Genomic DNA, 26,354 nt, shown 5'->3' on the forward strand with positions numbered 1-26,354 from the left:
ATATTGATACTGGATTAACCCTATTGATACTGATACTGGGTTAACCCTATTGATATTGATACTGGGTTAACCCTATTAATACTGATACTGGGTTAACCCTATTGATATTGATACTGGATTAACCCTATTGATACTGATACTGGGTTAACACTATTAATACTGATACTGGGTTAACACTATTGATATTGATACTGGGTTAACCCTATTAATACTGATACTGGGTTAACCCTATTGATATTGATACTGGATTAACCCTATTGATACTGATACTGGGTTAACCCTATTGATATTGATACTGGGTTAACCCTATTAATACTGATACTGGGTTAACACTATTGATAATGATACTGGGTTAACCCTATTAATACTGATACTGGGTTAACACTATTGATACTGATACTGGGTTAACCCTATTGATACTGATACTGGGTTAACCCTATTGATACTGATACTGGGTTAACCCTATTGATATTGATACTGGGTTAACAGTATTGATACTGATACTGGGTTAACCCTATTAATACTGATACTGGGTTAACACTATTGAAACCGATACTGGGTTAACACTATTGATATTGATACTGGGTTAACCCTATTGATACTGATACTGGGTTAACCCTATTGATATTGATACTGGGTTAACACTATTGATACTGATACTGGGTTAACACTATTGATACTGATACTGGGTTAACACTATTGATACTGATACTGGGTTAACCCTATTGATACTGATACTGGGTTAACACTATTGATACTGATACTGGGTTAACACTATTGATACTGATACTGGGTTAACACTATTGATACTGATACTGGGTTAACCCTATTGATACTGATACTGGGTTAACACTATTGATACTGGGTTAACACTATTAATACTGATACTGGGTTAACACTATTGATATTGATACTGGGTTAACACTATTGATACTGATACTGGGTTAACACTATTGATACTGATACTGGGTTAACACTATTGATACTGATACTGGGTTAACACTATTGATACTGATACTGGTTTAACCCTATTGATACTGATACTGGGTTAACACTATTGATACTGATACTGGGATTAACACTATTGATACTGGGTTAACACTATTGATACTGGGTTAACACTATTGATACTTGGTTAACACTATTAATACTGATACTGGGTTAACCCTATTGATACTGATACTGGGTTAACACTATTGATACTGATTCTGGGTTAACCCTATTGATACTGATACTGTGTTAATACTATTGATACTGATACTGGGTTAACCCTATTGATACTGATACTGGGTTAACACTATTGATACTGATACTGGGTTAACACTATTTATATGTTAAGGGCTCTAACATTAGAACAAAACTATTTGTCTCCCTCTTGATGTTGCTTGCAGTTCCTCTCTCTCTTCCTGCATTCCTCTAACCCCTCCCTCCCTCTAACCCCACCCCTCTGGCAGAACCAGGAAGTCCATCCCCCTTCACAAACTCTCTTCTGAGGAAACGAAACTGATCTGAGTCTCTGTCTCGTCTGTCTGTGTGAGAGTGAACAACCGTCCAAATGGCTCAACAGGGAGTTCTGCTGGACCAGGACCAGTTCTGTTGTTCTGTCTGTCTGGATCTACTGAAGGAACCAGTCGCCATCCCCTGTGGACACAGTTACTGTAGGAGCTGTATTGAGGGCTGCTGGGATCAGGATGTTCTGAAAGGGGTCTATAGCTGTCCTCAGTGCAGACAGACCTTCAGTCCGAGGCCTACGCTGAGTAAAAATAACATGTTGGCTGAGCTGGTGGAGAAACTGAAGAAGACAGGACTCCAGGCTGCTCCCCCTCCTGCTCTGTGCTATGCTGGACCTAGAGATGTGGCGTGTGATGTCTGCACTGGGACCAGAAAGCAGAAAGCCCTCATGTCCTGTCTGGCGTGTCTGGCCTCTTACTGTGAGACTCACCTCCAACCTCACTACGAATCTCCAGCTTTCAAGAAGCACAAGCTGGTCAAAGCCACCGCACAACTACAGGAGAAGATCTGCTCTCATCATGACAAACTGCTGGAGGTTTACTGTCGTACCGATCAGCAGTGTATCTGTTATCTGTGTACAATGGATGAACATAAAGGCCATGATACAGTGTCAGCTGCAGCAGAGAGGACTGAGAAACAGGTAAGACCAGAACAACTTGTTGGTGACTGTCTGATAAACAAAGAATTAAAGATACAGTAGGAACTAAGGCTGTTTGAATATGAGATCATTGAAATGAAATAGATCCTCAGCAGAACAAATATGAACACAAACCTTGAGTATATAGATATGTCAACCCAGATTCTCCAGATGTATCACCATTTTATAATGTCAAACACTATTATCATTCTGAATGCCCTTTTATGAGTCCAAAGTTCAGTCTCAACCCGTTGATACATGTAGTCCTACCATAAAAACTATAATCATTCACAATACAACAAATAAATATCATTTAGTAAATGGACCATCCATTATTTAGACCTTCCTCTCTATGGACCCTATGTCACATTACTATACTATTGATCTACTGGACTAATAAAGCTTGATAGCTCATTGAAGAGTGATTCTCCACAGAGGCAGCTGGGGATGAGTCAGCAGAAGGTCCAGCAGAGATTCCAGGAGAGAGAGAAGGAGCTGAAGGAGCTCCAACAGGCTGTGGAGTCTCTCAAGGTGAGTATTGTTGACCAGAGGAGACACACCATTTCACCTGTCTCCTCCAGTCAGAGAGAGAGAGAGGTAGAGGGGCCCCTATCCAATCCCACTGACCCCACTGTTGGGAACAGGTTGTCACTGCTGAGGTAGTGAAGAAAGTAGAGGAGGATGGGTCAAGGCTGAGGGATCCTGAGAGGATCCCTGTGAGTAGTAGATCTGTGACAGCACAGAGGGATGGGCCAACCAGTGATATATGCTTCAGTAAGGTTGGCTTCTTAGTGTTCATAGCAATGGTTATCAACTGTACCGCAGAAATGGAATGTAAATCACAGAAAAAAATATGTTTTGGTGGCAGCTGCAGAGAAGTATTTGGTCATACTAGATTTGACATCAGAAGAGTTCCAGGGTGTGTTGAGTGGTGGTGTCCCGTCCTCCCAGGTCGTTGGCCTGGTGCAGGAGCAGATAGGGTCAAAGTAGTGGAATGGGGTAGTGGGTTTTAATGAGTGTAGGGTTAGTTGGCCTGGTGCAGGAGCAGATAGGGTCAAAGTAGTGGAATGGGGTAGTGGGTTTTAATGAGTGTAGGGTTAGTTGGCCTGGTGCAGGAGCAGATAGGGTCAAAGTAGTGGAATGGGGGTAGTGGGTTTTAATGAGTGTAGGGTTAGTTGGCCTGGTGCAGGAGCAGATAGGGTCAAAGTAGTGGAATGGGGTAGTGGGTTTTAATGAGTGTAGGGTTAGTTGGCCTGGTGCAGGAGCAGATAGGGTCAAAGTAGTGGAATGGGGTAGTGGGTTTTAATGAGTGTAGGGTTAGTTGGCCTGGTGCAGGAGCAGATAGGGTCAAAGTAGTGGAATGGGGTAGTGGGTTTTAATGAGTGTAGGGTTAGTTGGCCTGGTGCAGGAGCAGATAGGGTCAAAGTAGTGGAATGGGGTAGTGGGTTTTAATGAGTGTAGGGTTAGTTGGCCTGGTGCAGGAGCAGATAGGGTCAAAGTAGTGGAATGGGGTAGTGGGGTTTTAATGAGTGTAGGGTTAGTTGGCCTGGTGCAGGAGCAGATAGGGTCAAAGTAGTGGAATGGGGGTAGTGGGTTTTAATGAGTGTAGGGTTAGTTGGCCTGGTGCAGGAGCAGATAGGGTCAAAGTAGTGGAATGGGGGTAGTGGGTTTTAATGAGTGTAGGGTTAGTTGGCCTGGTGCAGGAGCAGATAGGGTCAAAGTAGTGGAATGGGGTAGTGGGTTTTAATGAGTGTAGGGTTAGTTGGCCTGGTGCAGGAGCAGATAGGGTCAAAGTAGTGGAATGGGGTAGTGGGTTTTAATGAGTGTAGGGTTAGTTGGCCTGGTGCAGGAGCAGATAGGGTCAAAGTATTGGAATGGGGGTAGTGGGTTTTAATGAGTGTAGGGTTAGTTGGCCTGGTGCAGGAGCAGATAGGGTCAAAGTAGTGGAATGGGGGTAGTGGGTTTTAATGAGTGTAGGGTTAGTTGGCCTGATGTTGTCATTAGCTTATTGGGTTGAAAGGCTGTGAGGTTGAGCATCCCACTGCTACTGTTCTAGATGACTGTTGGGAATATACTAGTAGACAAGGCAGTGGTTTTGGTTGGACAGTTGGAAAGCTTGCTGATGAGAGTAGTTTCAGGGAGTTGGAGGTTGGCCCTTTCTGTGGTGATAGGGGATGTTCCTCCATGGTTACTCCCAGATCCTGTTGTTGATCTAACCTTGGTAGACAAAAGGAAAGATTGGGTCAGAAGTCATTGATAAAGGGAAACTGGTTGACAATTACATTGGTAGAAGTTGTTATGCTTTTTTACCTCTTTTCACAGATGGATCCAAGGGCCCAGATAGTGGGCCCACAGGAGCAGGTGTTTACCTTCCTGAATGTGATGTGCAGATATGTAGAAGACTAACAGATGAACTGTCAGTGTACTCAGTTGAACTGTTGGTGATAATAGTTGTCCTCCAGTGGGTGGAGGACGTACAGCCTGTTAGAATTATAGTATCCTCAGATTCTCTGTCTGTATTGAATAGTTTATCATCTGGTAAACTATTGGAGGTATTAATGTTATTATGGAGGTATTAATGTTATTATGGAGAATTGAGGAGAATGGGTCTAGTAGTGAGATTCTGCTGGGTCCCAGCACATTCAGGTGTGGAATGGAATGAAATTGTAGACTAATTAGCTAAAATAACTTTAAAACAAGATATAATATATATTAATGTTCCACTGGGTAGAGGTGAGGACAAATGTGAGATCAGAGACATTTTGATAGATGTGTGGCAGAAGAGATGGGACTCTGAGCACAAGGGACGGCATTTATATGCCCTCCAAAGAAAGGTCGGTGGACCAAGGTTCAAAGGTCAGATTAGGAAGGAAGAGGTGGTGTTTCCTCGATTGTGTTTAGGACATTTAGATTTGGGGGATGGGGGAGGGTCTATTAGAAGTTAGTAGGGATCTTTTTTATTTTCTCAGAAGTACTGAGTTAGGTAGGAGGATTTAGAAATGGTGTAAACCGTGATTGAACACACTCTAGCACAGTAGGAGGCGCCATGCTCCTTTAACGTTGGTTTGAGTACCGCCATTATACCATAGAAGAAGAAGAAGTTGGTAACGTGAGGTTTTGTCGTTCGTAAAGAGTGCAGCTATTCTTTTGCCTATTTTCCAAATGTATTTTGTCATGGTGGGAGGGTTTGTTTATCGGTTTCCTCTGTTTATCGGTTAGAGTTGAGGGAGGGAGTAGGGTAGTTTGATGTCCTCAACCGAGTGGGAGTAAGAAACGCTGTCTCTTCAGGTGCGTTGTGGAGAATGGTGTGGAGGAATTATTGATCCTGGTCGGTGAACAGGTGGGAGAGGAACATATACACTCTGTATCCAGAATGAACAAGGCGGTGGTTGTGGTAATGTAAAAGGTGAGTCTTGTTACCCGGCTAGTTACCAGTAGTGATTTATGTGAGGGGTTGTGTTGGTGCTGATTTCGACAAGAGTAGTGGGGTCTAATCTGCCTCCGTTTATTACCACCGAACAGATCCGTAAAGAGTTGGTTCGTTTTGCTAAATGTGGAAGTGTTTTTCTGAACGAAATTCAAGGTTAAACAGGGGAGGGGTGGTACACAGGGTTTGTTAGCACAGAGGAGCCCAGTGATATAATATTATATATATATATATATTACTATATGTCCCAGCTGTTTGCTGTGGTTTTGAAGTAATTCTCTTCCAGCCCGCGTTAACCTTGTAGGTTTACCTCAGGTAACTTATTATTAACTATCCTTGTAGGTTTACCTCAGGTAACTGATTATTAACTATCCTTGTAGGTTTACCTCAGGTAACTGATTATTAACTATCCTTGTAGGTTTACCTCAGGTAACTGATGTAGTAACTAACCTTATTTTATGTTGTTTCTAAATGGCTGCTGGGTAATATGATAATCGTTGAAATCTGTTGGTTCGTAGACATCAAATAGAGAGAATGCTGCGCAGGTTCACTGAGTTGTAAACCTAATGGATAGGTGGAGATCATTGATTTGTAGCTCTGACTCAGTTGCTACCTCAGATTATGAGTCTATCAAGTGTGGTGAATGAGGTATGTAGTTCCCACAGAAGACCACAGGGAGGAGCAAGAGAGATATAAACCCATACAGTTTATCTCTTTAAATACCCTGAACCTAACAATCAATCTCATTGTATTTATAAAATCCTTTTTACATCAGCAGATGTCACAAAGTGCTGTACAGAAACTCTAACCCTACGTATAACCTGTTTTATCCTGAACCCTAATTCTAGGGTAGGGTAGCCTACAACCCCTTTAGAAACTATTATAGTAATAATATTATGTTAGTAAATACCATTATAGTACTAAATAGGTTCTATTGTTATTTTTTAAATAAAACCTATGTATAGTACTTAGCATTTAACTGTTTTTTGTGTTATTTTATTATATTTATTATTTAGAAGGAGTCTGTCTAATTAATGAAAAGTTAAGGTTATTGCCAGACTTTTATAATGAAACCTTTATTTAACCAGGTAGGCCAGTTGAGAACAAGTCCTTTATTTAACCAGGTGGGCTAGTTGAGAACAAGTCCTTTATTTAACCAGGTGGGCCAGTTGAGAACAAGTCCTTTATTTAACCAGGTTAGGCTAGTTGAGAACAAGTCCTTTATTTAACCAGGTAGGCTAGTTGAGAACAAGTCCTTTATTTAACCAGGTTAGGCTAGTTGAGAACAAGTCCTTTATTTAACCAGGTAGGCTAGTTGAGAACAAGTCCTTTATTTAACCAGGTAGGCCAGTTGAGAACAAGTCCTTTATTTAACCAGGTAGGCCAGTTGAGAACAAGTCCTTTATTTAACCAGGTGGGCCAGTTGAGAACAAGTCCTTTATTTAACCAGGTGGGCCAGTTGAGAACAAGTCCTTTATTTAACCAGGTGGGCCAGTTGAGAACAAGTCCTTTATTTAACCAGGTGGGCCAGTTGAGAACAAGTCCTTTATTTAACCAGGTGGGCTAGTAGAGAACAAGTTCTCATTTACAACTGCGACCTGGCCAAGATAAAGCAAAGCAGTTCGACAGAAACAACAACACAGAGTTACACATGGAATAAACAAACGTACAGTCAATAACACAATAGAAAAGTCTATATACAGTTGTGCAAATGAGGTAAGATAAAGGAGGTAAGTTAATAAATAGGCCGTGGTGGCGAAATAATTACAATGTAGCAATTAAACACTGGAGTGATAGATGTGCAGAAGATTAATTTGCAAGTAGAGATACTAGTATTAACTGTAGTGAATATAGTGGAGGTTGTTCTGCCTCCAGAGCCCAAGACCAGAGAACAGTTGTTACAATGTGAGTCTCTTTATTGTGAAGTAACTAACAGTCTCTTTTTACTGCCACTCCTAACAATCCCTCTAGAAATATATAGCAATAGTAGATCTAATCAAAGACTGGGTATCTATCTGACTCCTCATATTTCTCTGATTTGATCTCTGCTGTGCTCTAATCAAAGACAGGGTAGATACAGTATCTGACTTAACTTATTGTTCTGACTCCCCTCATTGGTCTCTGCTCTTCTCCCAGATTCCTGTCAGCTCACACTGGACCCAAACACAGCAGACACACTCCTCTCTCTGTCTGAAGGGAACAGAAAGGTGACCTGGACAGGCCAAGTCCAACCATATCCTGATCATCCAGACAGATTCACCAACACGTTGCAGGTTCTGTGTAGAGAGGGTCTGTCTGGACGCTGTTACTGGGAGGTGGAGTGGACTGGGGATGTTATTACAGCAGTCTCATATAAAGACATCAACAGAACAGGGTCAGGTAATAGATTTGGATACAATAACAAGTCCTGGAGTTTACAGTGCTATAGAGGTGGTTATTATTTCATACACAATAATGTTGAGACTAAAGTATCAGGCCCTCAGTCCTCCAGAGTAGGAGTGTACCTGGATCACAAGGCAGGTACTCTGTCCTTCTACAGTGTCTCTGACACAATGACCCTCCTCCACAGAGTCCAGACCACATTCACTCAGCCCCTCTATCCTGGGTTTAGTATCTATAGTACTGCTGAGCTGGTTAAACTGTAGTAGGGTCCACATAGATACTAGTCATGCTGGTGTAGTCTATAGCTGAGCTGGTTAAACTGTAGTAGGGTCCACATAGATACTAGTCATGCTGGTGTAGTCTATAGCTGAGCTGGTTAAACTGTAGTAGGGTCCACATAGATACTAGTCATGCTGGTGTAGTCTATAGCTGAGCTGGTTAAACTGTAGTAGGGTCCACATAGATACTAGTCATGCTGATGTTGTCTATAGCTGAGCTGGTTAAACTGTAGTAGGGTCCACATAGATACTAGTCACGCTGGTGTAGTCTACAGGTGAGCTGGTTAAACTGTAGTAGGATCCACATAGATACTAGTCATGCTGGTGTAGTCTATAGCTGAGCTGGTTAAACTGTAGTAGGGTCCACATAGATACTAGTCATGCTGGTGTAGTCTATAGCTGAGCTGGTTAAACTGTAGTAGGGTCCACATAGATACTAGTCATGCTGGTGTAGTCTATAGCTGAGCTGGTTAAACTGTAGTAGGGTCCACATAGATACTAGTCATGCTGGTGTAGTCTATAGCTGAGCTGGTTAAACTGTAGTAGGGTCCACATAGATACTAGTCATGCTGGTGTAGTCTATAGCTGAGCTGGTTAAACTGTAGTAGGGTCCACATAGATACTAGTCATGCTGGTGTAGTCTATAGCTGAGCTGGTTAAACTGTAGTAGGGTCCACATAGATACTAGTCATGCTGGTGTAGTCTATAGCTGAGCTGGTTAAACTGTAGTAGGGTCCACATAGATACTAGTCATGCTGGTGTAGTCTATAGCTGAGCTGGTTAAACTGTAGTAGGGTCCACATAGATACTAGTCATGCTGGTGTAGTCTATAGCTGAGCTGGTTAAACTGTAGTAGGGTCCACATAGATACTAGTCATGCTGGTGTAGTCTATAGCTGAGCTGGTTAAACCGTAGTAGGGTCCACATAGATACTAGTCATGCTGGTGTAGTCTATAGCTGAGCTGGTTAAACTGTAGTAGGGTCCACATAGATACTAGTCATGCTGGTGTAGTCTATAGCTGAGCTGGTTAAACTGTAGTAGGGTCCACATAGATACTAGTCATGCTGGTGTAGTCTATAGCTGAGCTGGTTAAACTGTAGTAGGGTCCACATAGATACTAGTCATGCTGGTGTAGTCTATAGCTGAGCTGGTTAAACTGTAGTAGGGTCCACATAGATACTAGTCACGCTGGTGTAGTCTATAGCTGAGCTGGTTAAACTGTAGTAGGGTCCACATAGATACTAGTCACGCTGGTGTAGTCTATAGCTGAGCTGGTTAAACTGTAGTAGGGTCCACATAGATACTAGTCACGCTGGTGTAGTCTATAGCTGAGCTGGTTAAACTGTAGTAGGGTCCACATAGATACTAGTCACGCTGGTGTAGTCTATAGCTGAGCTGGTTAAACTGTAGTAGGGTCCACATAGATACTAGTCACGCTGGTGTAGTCTATAGCTGAGCTGGTTAAACTGTAGTAGGGTCCACATAGATACTAGTCATGCTGGTGTAGTCTATAGCTGAGCTGGTTAAACTGTAGTAGGGTCCACATAGATACTAGTCATGCTGGTGTAGTCTATAGCTGAGCTGGTTAAACTGTAGTAGGGTCCACATAGATACTAGTCACGCTGGTGTAGTCTATAGCTGAGCTGGTTAAACCGTAGTAGGGTCCACATAGATACTAGTCGTGCTGGTGTAGTCTATAGCTGAGCTGGTTAAACCGTAGTAGGGTCCACATAGATACTAGTCATGCTGGTGTAGTCTATAGCTGAGCTGGTTAAACTGTAGTAGGGTCCACATAGATACTAGTCATGCTGGTGTAGTCTATAGCTGAGCTGGTTAAACTGTAGTAGGGTCCACATAGATACTAGTCATGCTGGTGTAGTCTATAGCTGAGCTGGTTAAACTGTAGTAGGGTCCACATAGATACTAGTCATGCTGGTGTAGTCTATAGCTGAGCTGGTTAAACTGTAGTAGGGTCCACATAGATACTAGTCATGCTGGTGTAGTCTATAGCTGAGCTGGTTAAACTGTAGTAGGGTCCACATAGATACTAGTCATGCTGGTGTAGTCTATAGCTGAGCTGGTTAAACTGTAGTAGGGTCCACATAGATACTAGTCATGCTGGTGTAGTCTATAGCTGAGCTGGTTAAACTGTAGTAGGGTCCACATAGATACTAGTCATGCTGGTGTAGTCTATAGCTGAGCTGGTTAAACTGTAGTGGGGTCCACATAGATACTAGTCATGCTGGTGTAGTCTATAGCTGAGCTGGTTAAACTGTAGTAGGGTCCACATAGATACTAGTCATGTTGGTGTAGTCTATAGCTGAGCTGGTTAAACTGTAGTAGGGTCCACATAGATACTAGTCATGCTGGTGTAGTCTATAGCTGAGCTGGTTAAACTGTAGTAGGGTCCACATAGATACTAGTCATGCTGGTGTAGTCTATAGCTGAGCTGGTTAAACTGTAGTAGGGTCCACATAGATACTAGTCATGCTGGTGTAGTCTATAGCTGAGCTGGTTAAACTGTAGTAGGGTCCACATAGATACTAGTCATGCTGGTGTAGTCTATAGCTGAGCTGGTTAAACTGTAGTAGGGTCCACATAGATACTAGTCATGCTGGTGTAGTCTATAGCTGAGCTGGTTAAACTGTAGTAGGGTCCACATAGATACTAGTCATGCTGGTGTAGTCTATAGCTGAGCTGGTTAAACTGTAGTAGGGTCCACATAGATACTAGTCATGCTGGTGTAGTCTATAGCTGAGCTGGTTAAACTGTAGTAGGGTCCACATAGATACTAGTCATGCTGGTGTAGTCTATAGCTGAGCTGGTTAAACTGTAGTAGGGTCCACATAGATACTAGTCATGCTGGTGTAGTCTATAGCTGAGCTGGTTAAACTGTAGTAGGGTCCACATAGATACTAGTCATGCTGGTGTAGTCTATAGCTGAGCTGGTTAAACTGTAGTACGGTCCACATAGATACTAGTCATGCTGGTGTAGTCTATAGCTGAGCTGGTTAAACTGTAGTAGGGTCCACATAGATACTAGTCATGCTGGTGTAGTCTATAGCTGAGCTGGTTAAACTGTAGTAGGGTCCACATAGATACTAGTCATGCTGGTGTAGTCTATAGCTGAGCTGGTTAAACTGTAGTAGGGTCCACATAGATACTAGTCACTGCTGGTGTAGTCTATAGCTGAGCTGGTTAAACTGTAGTAGGGTCCACATAGATACTAGTCACGCTGGTGTAGTCTATAGCTGAGCTGGTTAAACTGTAGTAGGGTCCACATAGATACTAGTCATGCTGGTGTAGTCTATAGCTGAGCTGGTTAAACTGTAGTAGGGTCCACATAGATACTAGTCACGCTGGTGTAGTCTATAGCTGAGCTGGTTAAACTGTAGTAGGGTCCACATAGATACTAGTCATGCTGGTGTAGTCTATAGCTGAGCTGGTTAAACTGTAGTAGGGTCCACATAGATACTAGTCATGCTGGTGTAGTCTATAGCTGAGCTGGTTAAACTGTAGTAGGGTCCACATAGATACTAGTCATGCTGGTGTAGTCTATAGCTGAGCTGGTTAAACTGTAGTAGGGTCCACATAGATACTAGTCATGCTGGTGTAGTCTATAGCTGAGCTGGTTAAACTGTAGTAGGGTCCACATAGATACTAGTCATGCTGGTGTAGTCTATAGCTGAGCTGGTTAAACTGTAGTAGGGTCCACATAGATACTAGTCATGCTGGTGTAGTCTATAGCTGAGCTGGTTAAACTGTAGTAGGGTCCACATAGATACTAGTCATGCTGGTGTAGTCTATAGCTGAGCTGGTTAAACTGTAGTAGGGTCCACATAGATACTAGTCATGCTGGTGTAGTCTATAGCTGAGCTGGTTAAACTGTAGTAGGGTCCACATAGATACTAGTCATGCTGGTGTAGTCTATAGCTGAGCTGGTTAAACTGTAGTAGGGTCCACATAGATACTAGTCAAGCTGGTGTAGTCTATAGCTGAGCTGGTTAAACTGTAGTAGGGTCCACATAGATACTAGTCATGCTGGTGTAGTCTATAGCTGAGCTGGTTAAACTGTAGTAGGGGCCACATAGATACTAGTCATGCTGGTGTAGTCTATAGCTGAGCTGGTTAAACTGTAGTAGGGTCCACATAGATACTAGTCACGCTGGTGTAGTCTATAGCTGAGCTGGTTAAACTGTAGTAGGGTCCACATAGATACTAGTCACGCTGGTGTAGTCTATAGCTGAGCTGGTTAAACTGTAGTAGGGTCCACATAGATACTAGTCACGCTGGTGTAGTCTATAGCTGAGCTGGTTAAACTGTAGTAGGGTCCACATAGATACTAGTCACGCTGGTGTAGTCTATAGCTGAGCTGGTTAAACTGTAGTAGGGTCCACATAGATACTAGTCATGCTGGTGTAGTCTATAGCTGAGCTGGTTAAACTGTAGTAGGGGCCACATAGATACTAGTCATGCTGGTGTAGTCTATAGCTGAGCTGGTTAAACTGTAGTAGGGTCCACATAGATACTAGTCACGCTGGTGTAGTCTATAGCTGAGCTGGTTAAACTGTAGTAGGGTCCACATAGATACTAGTCACGCTGGTGTAGTCTATAGCTGAGCTGGTTAAACTGTAGTAGGGTCCACATAGATACTAGTCACGCTGGTGTAGTCTATAGCTGAGCTGGTTAAACTGTAGTAGGGTCCACATAGATACTAGTCACGCTGGTGTAGTCTATAGCTGAGCTGGTTAAACTGTAGTAGGGTCCACATAGATACTAGTCATGCTGGTGTAGTCTATAGCTGAGCTGGTTAAACTGTAGTAGGGTCCACATAGATACTAGTCATGCTGGTGTAGTCTATAGCTGAGCTGGTTAAACTGTAGTAGGGTCCACATAGATACTAGTCATGCTGGTGTAGTCTATAGCTGAGCTGGTTAAACTGTAGTAGGGTCCACATAGATACTAGTCATGCTGGTGTAGTCTATAGCTGAGCTGGTTAAACTGTAGTAGGGTCCACATAGATACTAGTCATGCTGGTGTAGTCTATAGCTGAGCTGGTTAAACTGTAGTAGGGTCCACATAGATACTAGTCATGCTGGTGTAGTCTATAGCTGAGCTGGTTAAACTGTAGTAGGGTCCACATAGATACTAGTCATGCTGGTGTAGTCTATAGCTGAGCTGGTTAAACTGTAGTAGGGTCCACATAGATACTAGTCATGCTGGTGTAGTCTATAGCTGAGCTGGTTAAACTGTAGTAGGGTTCCACATAGATACTAGTCATGCTGGTGTAGTCTATAGCTGAGCTGGTTAAACTGTAGTAGGGTCCACATAGATACTAGTCATGCTGGTGTAGTCTATAGCTGAGCTGGTTAAACTGTAGTAGGGTCCACATAGATACTAGTCATGCTGGTGTAGTCTATAGCTGAGCTGGTTAAACTGTAGTAGGGTCCATTTCCATGAATCATGATGTCTGGTGGTGATGTATATTGGTTGTCATTCAGAACCATTGATATGTTTTCTCAGTTAGTTCTCTGTCTCTATGTAATTCTCCTCAGTATCATTGATCATCTCGGCCCTAATTGATGTTTCTCTGTCACCTGGAGCTGCATGGAAAATGGTCCAGGAACAAAAGGACAATTCAGGACTAGTCAGTCCACTACAAGCTGGTATCACTTACTTTCTACTAAACTATATGGACTGGTTTCCCAGACACAGATTAATCCTAGTCCTGGACTAAAAAGCGTGTTCAATGTAGATGTCCAGGAAACCGTCCCTAAATGTGTCATCTTTCATCCTCCCATACTGCTCAGTCCAGCAACATTAAACCTGTCCAGCAGGTGGTGCTATTGACCAAACAATAAAACCAGCAGATATCTGGACTTGCCACTCAGTATATCAGTAATGTTCAGAATAGGACTTTAATATCATTGGAGATTGATGGTCTTTTTAATCCACTATCCAGAGTCAGGAACAGATGAAGTTAGGTCTGCTACTGTTCAGTGATTAAATATGATTTATGGTGATGGGAAATAAAAAAATCCAACACTAAACTTCATCTAGTAATAGTTTTCCTTTGTTATTTATTCCAAGGTGAGTCTTTAACTTGTAAATGGATTGTGTGGAGGTGAGCTAGTGGTGTGGCTGATAGAATAGAATGAAAAGAGAGGAAGAGGAAGAGGGGAGGAGTGAAGGGCTGTTCAAGAAACCAGATGAGGAAGAGAAAGATATTCAGGGGAATTACTGTCTCTGTTCCAAATGGTTCCCTATTCCCTCCGTAGTGCACTACGGTGCTTCTGACCAGGTCTAAAGTAGTGTTCTACGTAGGGAATAGGGTGTAGATTTATTAGAATATCATGCTTTAGTGTTTGTCACAAAACAATATTAGATCTCCACCCACCCACACATTGTTATGTTGTCAGGTTGTTCCTCTGTGTTCCTGATTGAAAATCCATTAACAATGAATCACAAACTAATGATATTCCAGTTGTGTTTAGACATCTTCATGTCTGACATCCCCCAGTTCTGTTCAGACCCGTTGAACTGGGTCACATTGTAAATTGTACAATGTGTACAAGGGTACATATGAAGTTGTACTCTTGGCTGTAGTAGATGCCCTCTACTGTTTCCGTGTTGTCGATGTTGGTGCTTATGGGAAGTGATGGCGGGACCCTCCGGGACTCTGCCTTTGGCCAGGCACTTCAGGATGGCACCCTGGAGATTCCACCACCTGCATCACTCCCTGGGGCTGAAGACCTGGGACCTGTTCCTCACGTCGTCGTCGGCGACGAGGCCTTCCCTTTAAGACCCAACCTCATGAGGCCCTACGCTGGACGCCAGCTGCCATTGCCAAAGCCTGTAAGGATCTTTAACAAACGACTGTCCAGGGCAAGGTTAGTTGTTGAATGCGCCTTTGGGATTCTGGCAGCCCGGTGGAGAATGTATCGGAGAGTGCTTGGTCTCAGCCCCTCAAATGTCGACGCCTGTGTGAAGGCCACGTGTTCTCCACAACTACCTGCGGAGGTCATTCCAGGAGCCGCTCCGGATGGAGATGGGCACGCCAAATGGTCACCTACCTGATGTCACCAGGGCAGGTGCCAACAACGCCCCCAGACAGGCACTCCAGGTGAGGGAGAAGCTGACCACCTACTTCTCATCGCCAGCAGGTGAAGTTCCATGGCAGTTTGCCGTGGAGTGAAACAGCTCTTTGAAGAGCCCAATAACACTAAGGTTATTTTAAGAACCATCCACCGTTGTCCATAAAATATCATTTTTTCCCCAGATGACTTTATGTATCATTGTCTCTCTTCATTTGGAAGCTATATTTAAGTGACATTTGGGAGTAAAGACCACACCTTAAAACCCCTTCCCTCTCTCATTAACGTCAGTATTATACACACCTGGCATGGTACATCAGGTGAGCAGGACCACACCTTAACCCCTTCCCTCTCTCATTAACATCAGTATTATACACACCTGGCATGGTACATCAGGTGAGCAGGACCACACCTTAACCCCTTCCCTCTCTCATTAACGTCAGTATTATACACACCTGGCATGGTACATCAGGTGAGCAGGACCACACCTTAAAACCCCTTCCCTCTCTCATTAACGTCAGTATTATACACACCTGGCATGGTACATCAGGTGAGCAGGACCACACCTTAACCCCTTCCCTCTCTCATTAACGTCAGTATTATACACACCTGGCATGGTACATCAGGTGAGCAGGACCACACCTTAACCCCTTCCCTCTCTCATTAACGTCAGTATTATACACACCTGGCATGGTACATCAGGTGAGCAGGACCACACCTTAACCCCTTCCCTCTCTCATTAACGTCAGTATTATACACACCTGGCATGGTACATCAGGTGAGCAGGACCACCCCTTAACCCCTTCCCTCTCTCATTAACGTCAGTATTATACACACCTGGCATGGTACATCAGGTGAGCAGGACCACACCTTAACCCCTTCCCTCTCTCATTAACGTCAGTATTATACACACCTGGCATGGTACATCAGGTGAGCAGGACCACACCTTAACCCCTTCCCTCTCTCATTAACATCAGTATTATACACACCTGGCATGGTACATCAGGTGAGCAGGACCACACCTTAACCCCTTCCCTCTCTCATTAACGTCAGTATTATACACACCTGGCATGGTACATCAGGTGAGCAGGACCACACCTTAACCCCTTCCCTCTCTCATTAACGTCAGTATTATACACACCTGGCATGGTACATCAGGTGAGCAGGACCACACCTTAACCCCTTCCCTCTCTCATTAACGTCAGTATTATACACACCTGGCATGGTACATCAGGTGAGCAGGACCACACCTTAAAACCCCTTCCCTCTCTCATTAACGTCAGTATTATACACACCTGGCATGGTACATCAGGTGAGCAGGACCACACCTTAACCCCTTCCCTCTCTCATTAACGTCAGTATTATACACACCTGGCATGGTACATCAGGTGAGCAGGACCACACCTTAAAACCCCTTCCCTCTCTCATTAACGTCAGTATTATACACACCTGGCATGGTACATCAGGTGAGCAGGACCACACCTTAAAACCCCTTCCCTCTCTCATTAACGTCAGTATTATACACACCTGGCATGGTACATCAGGTGAGCAGGACCACACCTTAACCCCTTCCCTCTCTCATTAACGTCAGTATTATACACACCTGGCATGGTACATCAGGTGAGCAGGACCACACCTTAACCCCTTCCCTCTCTCATTAACGTCAGTATTATACACACCTGGCATGGTACATCAGGTGAGCAGGACCACACCTTAACCCCTTCCCTCTCTCATTAACGTCAGTATTATACACACCTGGCATGGTACATCAGGTGAGCAGGACCACACCTTAACCCCTTCCCTCTCTCATTAACGTCAGTATTATACACACCTGGCATGGTACATCAGGTGAGCAGGACCACACCTTAACCCCTTCCCTCTCTCATTAACGTCAGTATTATACACACCTGGCATGGTACATCAGGTGAGCAGGAGCACTAATTAAGGTTATAGGACATACAGTTAGTATGATAACTAAGGGAAAGGGTAACCTAGGGTCCATACAAATAGTACAGTTTAACACCATGTTCACTGGCCTGACAAAATACAGGTGGGAAAAGAATGAATTAGGAAGAGAATGTGTTTTTACTTTCATCTTGTCTTAGATCTGCAAAGGTGTAGGGAAGAAATGAGCAGATTAAGTCTAAATGAGATATTAATAAACAACTGACTATGAAAACATAATTTAATAAGTATTCAAGTACAGGAAAGGACATGACCGGTAAGTGTAAAAAATGTTTTAAAAAAAATACAACTATTGAAAGAGGTGTGTGTGCGTGTAAACATTTTAAAAAGAGCATCTGTGAATTCTTCAGTGTTTGAGTTTCAATTCTGTCAATTCAGAAATCTATGTAACACTAATAATGAATGCTATCCCGAGACTTTATAAACTAATGACTATGAATTGACTGAATTTAAACGGAACAGACGTGTGTGAAAAGAAAGGTACAATGAGGGAGGTGAAGAACAACAACCAGACAACTCCTCTCCTCTTCCTGTGAGCTGCTCGGCTAAATGGACTCCATCTCTGGAAGAGAACAACAACCAGACAACTCCTCTCCTCTTCCTGTCCTTCCTGTGAGCTGCTCGGCTAAATGGACTCCATCTCTGGAAGGGAACAACAACCAGACAACTCCTCTCCTCTTCCTGTCCTTCCTGTGAGCTGCTCGGCTAAATGGACTCCATCTCTGGAAGGGAACAACAACCAGACAACTCCTCTCCTCTTCCTGTCCTTCCTGTGAGCTGCTCGGCTAAATGGACTCCATCTCTGGAAGGGAACAACAACCAGACAACTCCTCTCCTCTTCCTGTCCTTCCTGTGAGCTGCTCGGCTAAATGGACTCCATCTCTGGAAGAGAACAACAACCAGACAACTCCTCTCCTCTTCCTGTCCTTCCTGTGAGCTGCTCGGCTAAATGGACTCCATCTCTGGAAGGGAAGAGAAAAACAACACATACAAGCTTAACATAATAGAAAACCATAAAAGGTGAGATTTATGTTAATTAAATACTGCTTGTATAGTGTAGTTAGAGGCATAAATATTGGAACAGTGCAGTAAAGTTGGTAATACTTGCTGTTTACTCATGGAATTTGTATTTCAGAGATAAAGATGAATATGACAGGAAAATATTTAGACAGTAAACTGTTGTTTAGGGATATTTTCTAACCTAGAAACAACAGCTGTACATTTGCCTCATATTAATACTTTGATCTGAAATACCAATTAGCCTACATGAGTATACTGTAAAGAATGACCTACTTCACTGTGGCAACACTTATGACACTACCTGTGATGTGGAGAAGAAAAAAAACGTACCATTGAACTCGGCTTGGAAAAGCAGCTGATCCATTTTAACTTTGACTGCTGCTTTTCTTTGCTGAGGCAGCCTCTTCAGGGTTGTGGCACCAGGCTCATGGCAAAGAGGATCTCTTCATCCTCCTTCCTGTGAGCATCAGGTTGGGCTGCATCCCTCTCGACGGCTTGGAGGAGCCTCTGCTGAAATGAGTTGAGTGGATCTGGAACCTTTGATGACGCCTGGTGTGACGTTGTTCCTCTTCGTTTCTCTCTCTGTTTGTCTCCACGGCCACATCCTGTTCAACGAGGTCCTCAGTGGTCACTTCCGTGGGGTTCATAATAATCTCAGGTGGTCCTAGATCCAGAGGTGCTTCCTCCATTTCATCGTCTTCCATGGCTGCACCGATGGTGGTGATACTTGTGGATGATGTAGACATTGTAGAGGATCTCGCAGCACCGATGGTGGTCATACTTGTGGATGATGTAGACATTGTAGAGGGGTCTCGCTGCACCGATGGTGGTCATACTCGTGGATGATGTAGACATTGTAGAGGATCTCGCAGCACCGATGGTGGTCATACTTGTGGATGATGTAGACATTGTAGAGGATCTCGCAGCACCGATGGTGGTGATACTTGTGGATGATGTAGACATTGTAGAGGATCTCGCAGCACCGATGGTGGTCATACTTGTGGATGATGTAGACATTGTAGAGGATCTCGCAGCACCGATGGTGGTGATACTTGTGGATGATGTAGACATTGTAGAGGATCTCGCTGCACCGATGGTGGTCATACTTGTGGATGATGTAGACATTGTAGAGGATCTCGCTGCAGCGGTGGAGGCGATGGTCGCAGTTGTAGGTGACATTGAGGGTCTTGATGCACCGGTGGGGACAACACTTGTGGATGATGTAGTAGAGGGTCTGGCTGTAAAATTGCCACTCGTTGCCCAAGGCACAATAAATGGATCCAGAAAAGAAAGAATGTGGCAGAAGCACCAAGGCTGCTGGCCTGAAGCTGCTGACCCAGACCTCTTCTTCTCTTTCTCTGTCCTTCTCTCTCTCTGATACCTGTCCCTGAGTCCTCTCCACTTCCTCCTCCAGTCTTCTTCTACATAGACATGATAAGCCAAACCATTACCTAGCATACCTATAGTTATTAGATAGTTATCATGGATATGTCACCTACTGTACACATAGACACACACACGGTTATCTGACCAAATTATCAGGGGTACAGTAGTATCTACCATTTCTAGGACTATTTATGACATACACACTCACTCTTTCAAACATGATTATTTGGTAAAGTTATCAGGGGTAGTAACTAGCATAATTTATTTGACTATTTATTTCACACACACACCTCATTGGCTAGGTTAGCAAGCTAGGTTAGCTAGCTAGCTAACTAGCCACATCTAGCACGTGCTCACTACTAAACTGACCTGGCAATCCTACTATTGTGGACACTTGTCTCCAAGCAGCATTTTTTGTGTTTATGTCCCTGTAGCTGTCAGCAGTTGTGTCAAAAAGACACGGTTTTGAGGATACTGCGAAAATGATTCTCTCCTCCATGTGTACAACCGCATGCGACCATCTGCAAAAGGTACCTGCATCAGTATAGTTGCCTAGCTGCGCAAAATGTTACGTAGCAGTGATGCAATGACGCAGTCGGTGTGTTCGAAGCGTCAGTATAGTTGCCTAGCTACGCAAAATGTTACGTAGCAGTGATGCAATGACGCAGTCGGTGTGTTCGAAGCGTAAGTGACACGTTATACAAAATAAGAATTGTTCTTATCAGCCTGACTAGGGCTGGGCGATATATCGATATAAAAAATATATCGATATATTTTAAATGTGATATGAAATTAGACCATTTCGCATATATCGATATAGTTCAAATTTGCGCTTTGATCCTTGCTCCAAGCAAGCTGCAGACCCGGAGCTCTCTGCGCTGCTCCCCGCGCCTCCTCTTTCATGCACAGAGGGCGGAGGGGCAGGAACAGACACTTCAACAAACATGGAGGAAGCAACAGCGTCTGCGGAGCGTTTTGACGAGGAATTGGTTAGTAAAAGAAAAAGCATTGGCTCAGTAATTTGGAGATGGTTCGGATTCAAAGTATCAGATGAGCAACAAAATCACGTTATATGTAGGCAGTGCCATAAAAAAGTTACAGCCAGGGGGTGGAAGCACTACAAATCTTTTTCACCACCTAAAACAGTGGCACAAACTGCAATACGAAGAGTGTGTGAAACTGCGCGCTGCAGAAGCCCCAGCCGCAAGCCGTCGACAACCCGAAAAAGCCCCGAAACAAAGCTCACTGCAAACTTCATTTTCCCGCAGTGAGCCTTTATGAAAAGAAAATTGGCAAGTGGTGTACTATAACTAAAGCGGTGTCCTATCACATTGCTAAAGATATGGTCCCTGTTGCAACTGTGGAACAAGTCGGATTCAAAAAAGCTACTGAAAACTATGGACCCGAGATATGAGCTTCCCAACTACTTTACACGAGAAGCACTGCCACAAATGTCCACTGAAGTCAGGCAGAGCCTTGCTGACCGGCTCGCTAACGGGACCCATTTTGGCGTTGACCAGCGATATGTGGTCGAGCAGGACAATGTGAGCCTTTACATGAAGCGTGACATGTTCACTTCATTCAACGACTGGGGGAGATGAAAACAGCGTCGTGTCTCCAAAACAAGTTATTTCCCCCCAGGATCACACCGGTGAGCATATAGCTGAGGCCTCGCAGGACGCAAGCTGGGAAACTCCAAGAAAAGCATCCGGTTGCTATAACAACCGCCAACGGGAGCGACGTGGTCAGAGCGGTGGAGCTGAACGATGAGGATGCAGTGCTTCGGTCAGACTACACTTGGCTATTGGGGAGTGCAGTGTTTTATTAAGGACTATTCACATATTTTACTTTAAAGAAAAAAACATATTAAAATATTAGTTTTTTATTATTTTCCTTTGTGTCTGTCTGCAACTTGTTTTGTTTTATGCTGCTGTCTTGGCCAAAAATTTGATTAATAAAACACAAAACATAAAGTGCTAAAAGTAAAATCCCTTACAATACAGGATGGTAGATTTCAGAACCATATTTATTAGGTTATTGGATAAGAATTAGTGATGCATTGATGTGTTTACCACTTTAATGTTACAGCTGGTAAAGGTGAGGTAATTATGACTTTAAATTGCTGGTTAGCCTGTTGATATCATCAAGGTAACATATTTAGTTATTATGATAGACTATAGTTTTTTCTCTGGATTGAAGAGCCAACTGCAAAGTAACTAGAAACTAATGTTGACACGTAGGTAGGCCTAAACATTGTGGAGTTTTTAGTGGAGTAGAAATATGAAGTAGCATTAAATACTAAGCATAAATACTAAGAACAACAACAAGAACGAAACATCAGTAAATGTACATACAGTATAGTCATCATTTATAAATTATACACAAATAATAATACATCAAAATCACAGGATTAAAATTCAGAAAATAAATGAATATAATATTTGATATTTATGATTAGGACTGGCGTTGATTAAAAAAAAATAAACTATGAAACAAGAAAATATTAATGTAGAATATTTCTAAAGCTTGATTTTGGAAAGCACTTAGTTGTGTGAGTGTGTTAAAGTGAAAACAGAGTCAAATTTCCTCGCATAAGCACATTTGTTTAATCGTTTTTTTATGATTCTGACAGGACATGGCATGAATGACAAGCGCGTCACCCGGGCCATTTCTCTGTGCAAGAGAATTGTAAGCTGTTTTTGGTACAGCTGGAAGAAAAGGAGACATCTTGCTGAAGTCCAGATTCAGCTGGGTCTGCCAAGTCACCAACTCATAACCGAGTCTGCCACCCGCTGGGGATCAAGGCAGCAGATGATAGAGAGAGTCCTGGAGCAGGAAGGAGCACTGGCCAAAGTCCTGTCTAATGACAAAAAGACCAGGCACCTTGTCCCTACCTGGCAGGACTTAGAGGTCCTAGAAGCAGTCCAAAAGGTCCTGAAACCTCTCCAGGACTTTACCGATGCTTTGTCAGGTGAGGAGTACGTCACTCTATCATATGTAAAACCTGTGCTGCATCTTTTTAACGAAAGTCTCCTGGCATGTGAAGAGGGTGATAGCGAGCTTTGCAAATCGATCAAGACCAGCATTGTTGAGTACCTCAACCGCAAGTATTCTGACCCAGCCACTACTGACCTATTGGAGATGGCTTCATTTGTGGATCCACGCTTCAGGGCCACCTATATCCCAAGTGAAAAAGTTGATGCATTGAAGCACAGAGCTGTCTTGGAGGTGGAGACGCTACTGGCTGATCAGAGCAGCTGTCAACCGCCTTACCTACGTGTGCCAACTGTGCCTGAGCCTGCAGATGGAGAAGCAGCAGTGGCACCAAAAGCTAAGACAGTGGCAAGCTTCTTCAAGCAGCGCACAGCCACCACCACTGCGCCACCAACCAAGAGGGAGGCTATTGAAAATGAACTGTCAAGTTACTTGCAGTCAGCAAGTGTGGAGAGTGACACTGATCCCCTCAAGTGGTGGAAGGATCATGAAGTTGTCTTTCCAGCTCTGAGCCACCTGGCAAAAAAAAGTATCTCTTGGTACCAGCTACCAGTTCACCCTCCGAAAGGGTTTTCAGCTGCAGTGGCAATATCGTGACCTGCCACAGAGCATCTCTGAAGCCGGATGCCGTTGACAGGCTGGTGTTTCTCGCACAAAATCTTTAAACGAAGGAGGACACGCTTGTCTTCTAATGTCTACCTCAAGACAGCATTACTGTTTATCAAAGTAAAAAAAGAGGGGGAAAATGTTTATTGAGTTGATAGTCTGTTTCTTGTGCAACTGGTTGAGGCTGTTCAGATAAGAAATTGAGTTAACAAAAAGCAAATGGTAATCTCAGGCTGATGTTTAAAAAACATTTTCTCAAACTGAGCACTTTATTTTGTTCTTTATTTATATATAATTGCTGCCCTTACTAGGGTTTGTCATAGTTTATTATTTTGTAATGTTCGTTATTTGCATCTGTGGATTTGTTAGAAAGGAGAAGAAATCTGTAATTTGATTTTAATAAGCCATTTAAAGTTGTCAAACTAAAAAAAAAGTTGACTTTTCTCATAAATATATATAATATTTATTTCAGAAAAAGATAGGCCTATTTTATTTTATAGGCTATTTTTGTTTAAGATATTTGTATTTATTTAAATGTGCACCTTATGGAGCTTTGATTTCCAAAAAGGTCGTCCTGTTGTTCTACAGTGTTTATGTTTACATGTTATTGTTATTTGAACAGCTGAGCATTTAATCTGAACCAGGTGAAGAGCCCTGTTTATTATTTATTCATTTGATTTTTCAACTGTTCACTGAAATAGCCGCTTTCAATAAAACTACTTGAGACATGTCATATCTGGCTTTGACTTTGACTGAACATTTGCTCTCACTTTGCGGAAGAAATATCAGGATATATATCTTATATCGATATTCAGACTAAATATATCGGGAAATGACTTCTGGTCCATATCGCCCAGCCCTAGCTCAATACAGAGAGGAGCACCACACCCTTTGTAATTGGATGTACAGTTCACATACAAATCCATTATGCAATTACAGTGACAATATCTCACCAACCTACCCACTGCCTCATCATCCTCTAACTTTCCTCATCCTCCCCACTCCCTCATAGGTAAAGTAATTACCTACCAAAAATACAGAGAGAACCTCATGAGAGAGCTGTTGGAGGAGCACCACACCCTTCGGCGCCCCTCCACTGGGGGGGGGGGGGGGGGGTCGCCCTGCTGTAGACAATCCCCTACGCCTCACTGCACGGCATTTTCCCTGCAAAGTCCCTCAAACTGCTGCTCAAGGTAGTCGCACACGGAGGCACTGCAAAGTCTGCCTGTCTGGCGCCAGGAGAAGTAAGCAGAGGAAGATGACAAAATACACGTGTTTAGCTTGTGATACACCTCTATGTATTTCACCATGCTTTGAGGAGTATCACATGCTCAAGCATTATTGAGCACATCTGCAGCAATAAGTGACTGACTGACCTGACAGGTGACTTGACAGGTGACCTGCCATGATACTATGCCTTTAGAGGTGGGGGTGGAAATGCAGTTGTTGTTCAGTCACTGCATGAATATTAAATATGGGTTATGCATAATCCATTTTTTTTGTCCTCTAGTAAAACAAGTTGTTGTTGAACCAACTACCAATACTTCAATAAAATAGACGACTATTACATATTGGCCTATGTGTTTTCTTGCTGTGTTTCCATCCAGTAAAACTGTTAAGGAGAGAACGTTGGCATACAAAAGCTGTCCTCAATCTTCAGCTGGAAAGATGTCCAGTTCCAGTTATGATATTGGCAAATACTGTTTGTGGTTTCTGAAAGTACAGAATAAAGAGGAATTATTCATTAGAATACAATATAAGGATATAGCAATAAAACAATATTACAAATAACATAAAAATAGTTTATTGCATTGACAAAATCTCAGATTTGAGTTCTAACAGTAAGAAAGTAACTTTTGAGCTCCACAAGGGGGCAAGGCAGGGCAGAACAGAGCCATGCTGAATAGACCACATAAACAAACCATGGTCATATGTTTTATTTTATTTAACTAGGCAAGTCATTTAACAACTAATTATTATTTACCTATGATGGCCTACACCGGCCAAACTCGGACAACGCTGGGCCAATTGTGCGCTGCCCTATGGGACTCCCAATCACAGCCAGTTGTGATACAGCCTGGATTTGAACCAGTGAGTCTGTAGTGACGTCTCTAGCACTGATGTGCAGTGCCTTTGACCGCTGCGCCACTAGGGAGTCATAAGGCCATGTAGCTTCAAAATACAACACAAGATAATACTTCTCTGACGCAACTAGCATTGTTTTACAGAGCTGATAGAAAAATGTAGCTAGCTACCTAAGCACGATTGAATATAACACCATAAAGGTTATAAAATGAGTAACGTTACCTCACGTGTCCGCGGTTATAAAGAATATACACAAATCTATTATGCTACAATAGAAACGACATACGTAATAATGCACTTACTTTGATAGAAACGCACACATTTCCAAAGTTATTATTAGTAAGGAAAACAATGAGGAAAACAACTGATGGAAAATGTCAACACGTGTGCAGATCCTGTTCTGACGGGAGATGAGCAAATGTCTGCAGACTTGAACTGCACAAACAATTGGAAAGTGCTTGGGGAATTTTGTCCCGGTCAGAAATGTCCCAAAAATGTAATTGTCCGCAAAAGTAAAAAAAAAAGAGACTATTTTTATGTGAATGAATGAGGAGCCGGAACACACCTCAATTCAAACTGTTCTTAGAAAATAAAAACTTGTTAAGAAAAACATTTGAAATTGAAGTTTGAAAACAGCCTATAAATAAAAACAGTCTGCGTGCTTTGGTTTGAGGGCAGCGCGGATTAAATGCACTGTGACGTAACAATCACATTCTGGAATGGAGAGAACATTCTAACATCATGAGTATAAAAAACTCACGCTGGGGCGACCGATAGAAATATTAGGAACTCACGCTGGGGCGACCGATAGAGATATTAGGAACTCACGCTGGGGCGACCGATAGAGATATTAGGAACTCACGCTGGGGCGACCGATAGAGATATTAGGAACTCACGCTGGGGCGACCGATAGAGATATTAGGATCTCACGCTGGGGCGACCGATAGAGATATTAGGAACTCACGCT

At 43.0% G+C, this 26,354-nt stretch overlaps 4 protein-coding genes across 6 annotated transcripts in view; 2 read left to right on the top strand and 2 right to left on the bottom strand.

Moving 5' to 3' along the window:
* Positions 1-26,354, bottom strand: part of LOC145850252 (tripartite motif-containing protein 16-like) — a 698,685-nt gene that overhangs the window by 564,020 nt on the left and 108,311 nt on the right. The gene's annotated exons all lie outside the window — the stretch shown is intronic.
* Positions 1-26,354, bottom strand: part of LOC123735050 (cell adhesion molecule CEACAM6) — a 94,475-nt gene that overhangs the window by 33,680 nt on the left and 34,441 nt on the right. The window lies entirely within an intron of this gene.
* Positions 1,340-3,630, top strand: LOC145867195 (E3 ubiquitin/ISG15 ligase TRIM25-like). Its single transcript, XM_082971247.1, has 2 exons — positions 1,340-2,152; positions 2,585-3,630. Exons 1-2 carry the CDS (start codon positions 1,556-1,558, stop codon positions 2,810-2,812), a joined length of 825 nt encoding a protein of 274 aa, XP_082827373.1. The 5' UTR covers positions 1,340-1,555; the 3' UTR covers positions 2,813-3,630.
* LOC145867212 (stonustoxin subunit beta-like) lies at positions 2,831-8,701 on the top strand. Its single transcript, XM_082971267.1, has 3 exons — positions 2,831-2,834; positions 7,401-7,481; positions 7,713-8,701. Exons 1-3 carry the CDS (start codon positions 2,831-2,833, stop codon positions 8,219-8,221), a joined length of 594 nt encoding a protein of 197 aa, XP_082827393.1. The 3' UTR covers positions 8,222-8,701.

The sequence above is a fragment of the Salmo salar genome, unplaced genomic scaffold (genome assembly GCF_965601325.2).
Source record: "Salmo salar unplaced genomic scaffold, fSalSal1 ptg000221l, whole genome shotgun sequence".
In the NCBI taxonomy this organism is placed as follows: Eukaryota; Metazoa; Chordata; class Actinopteri; order Salmoniformes; family Salmonidae; genus Salmo; species Salmo salar.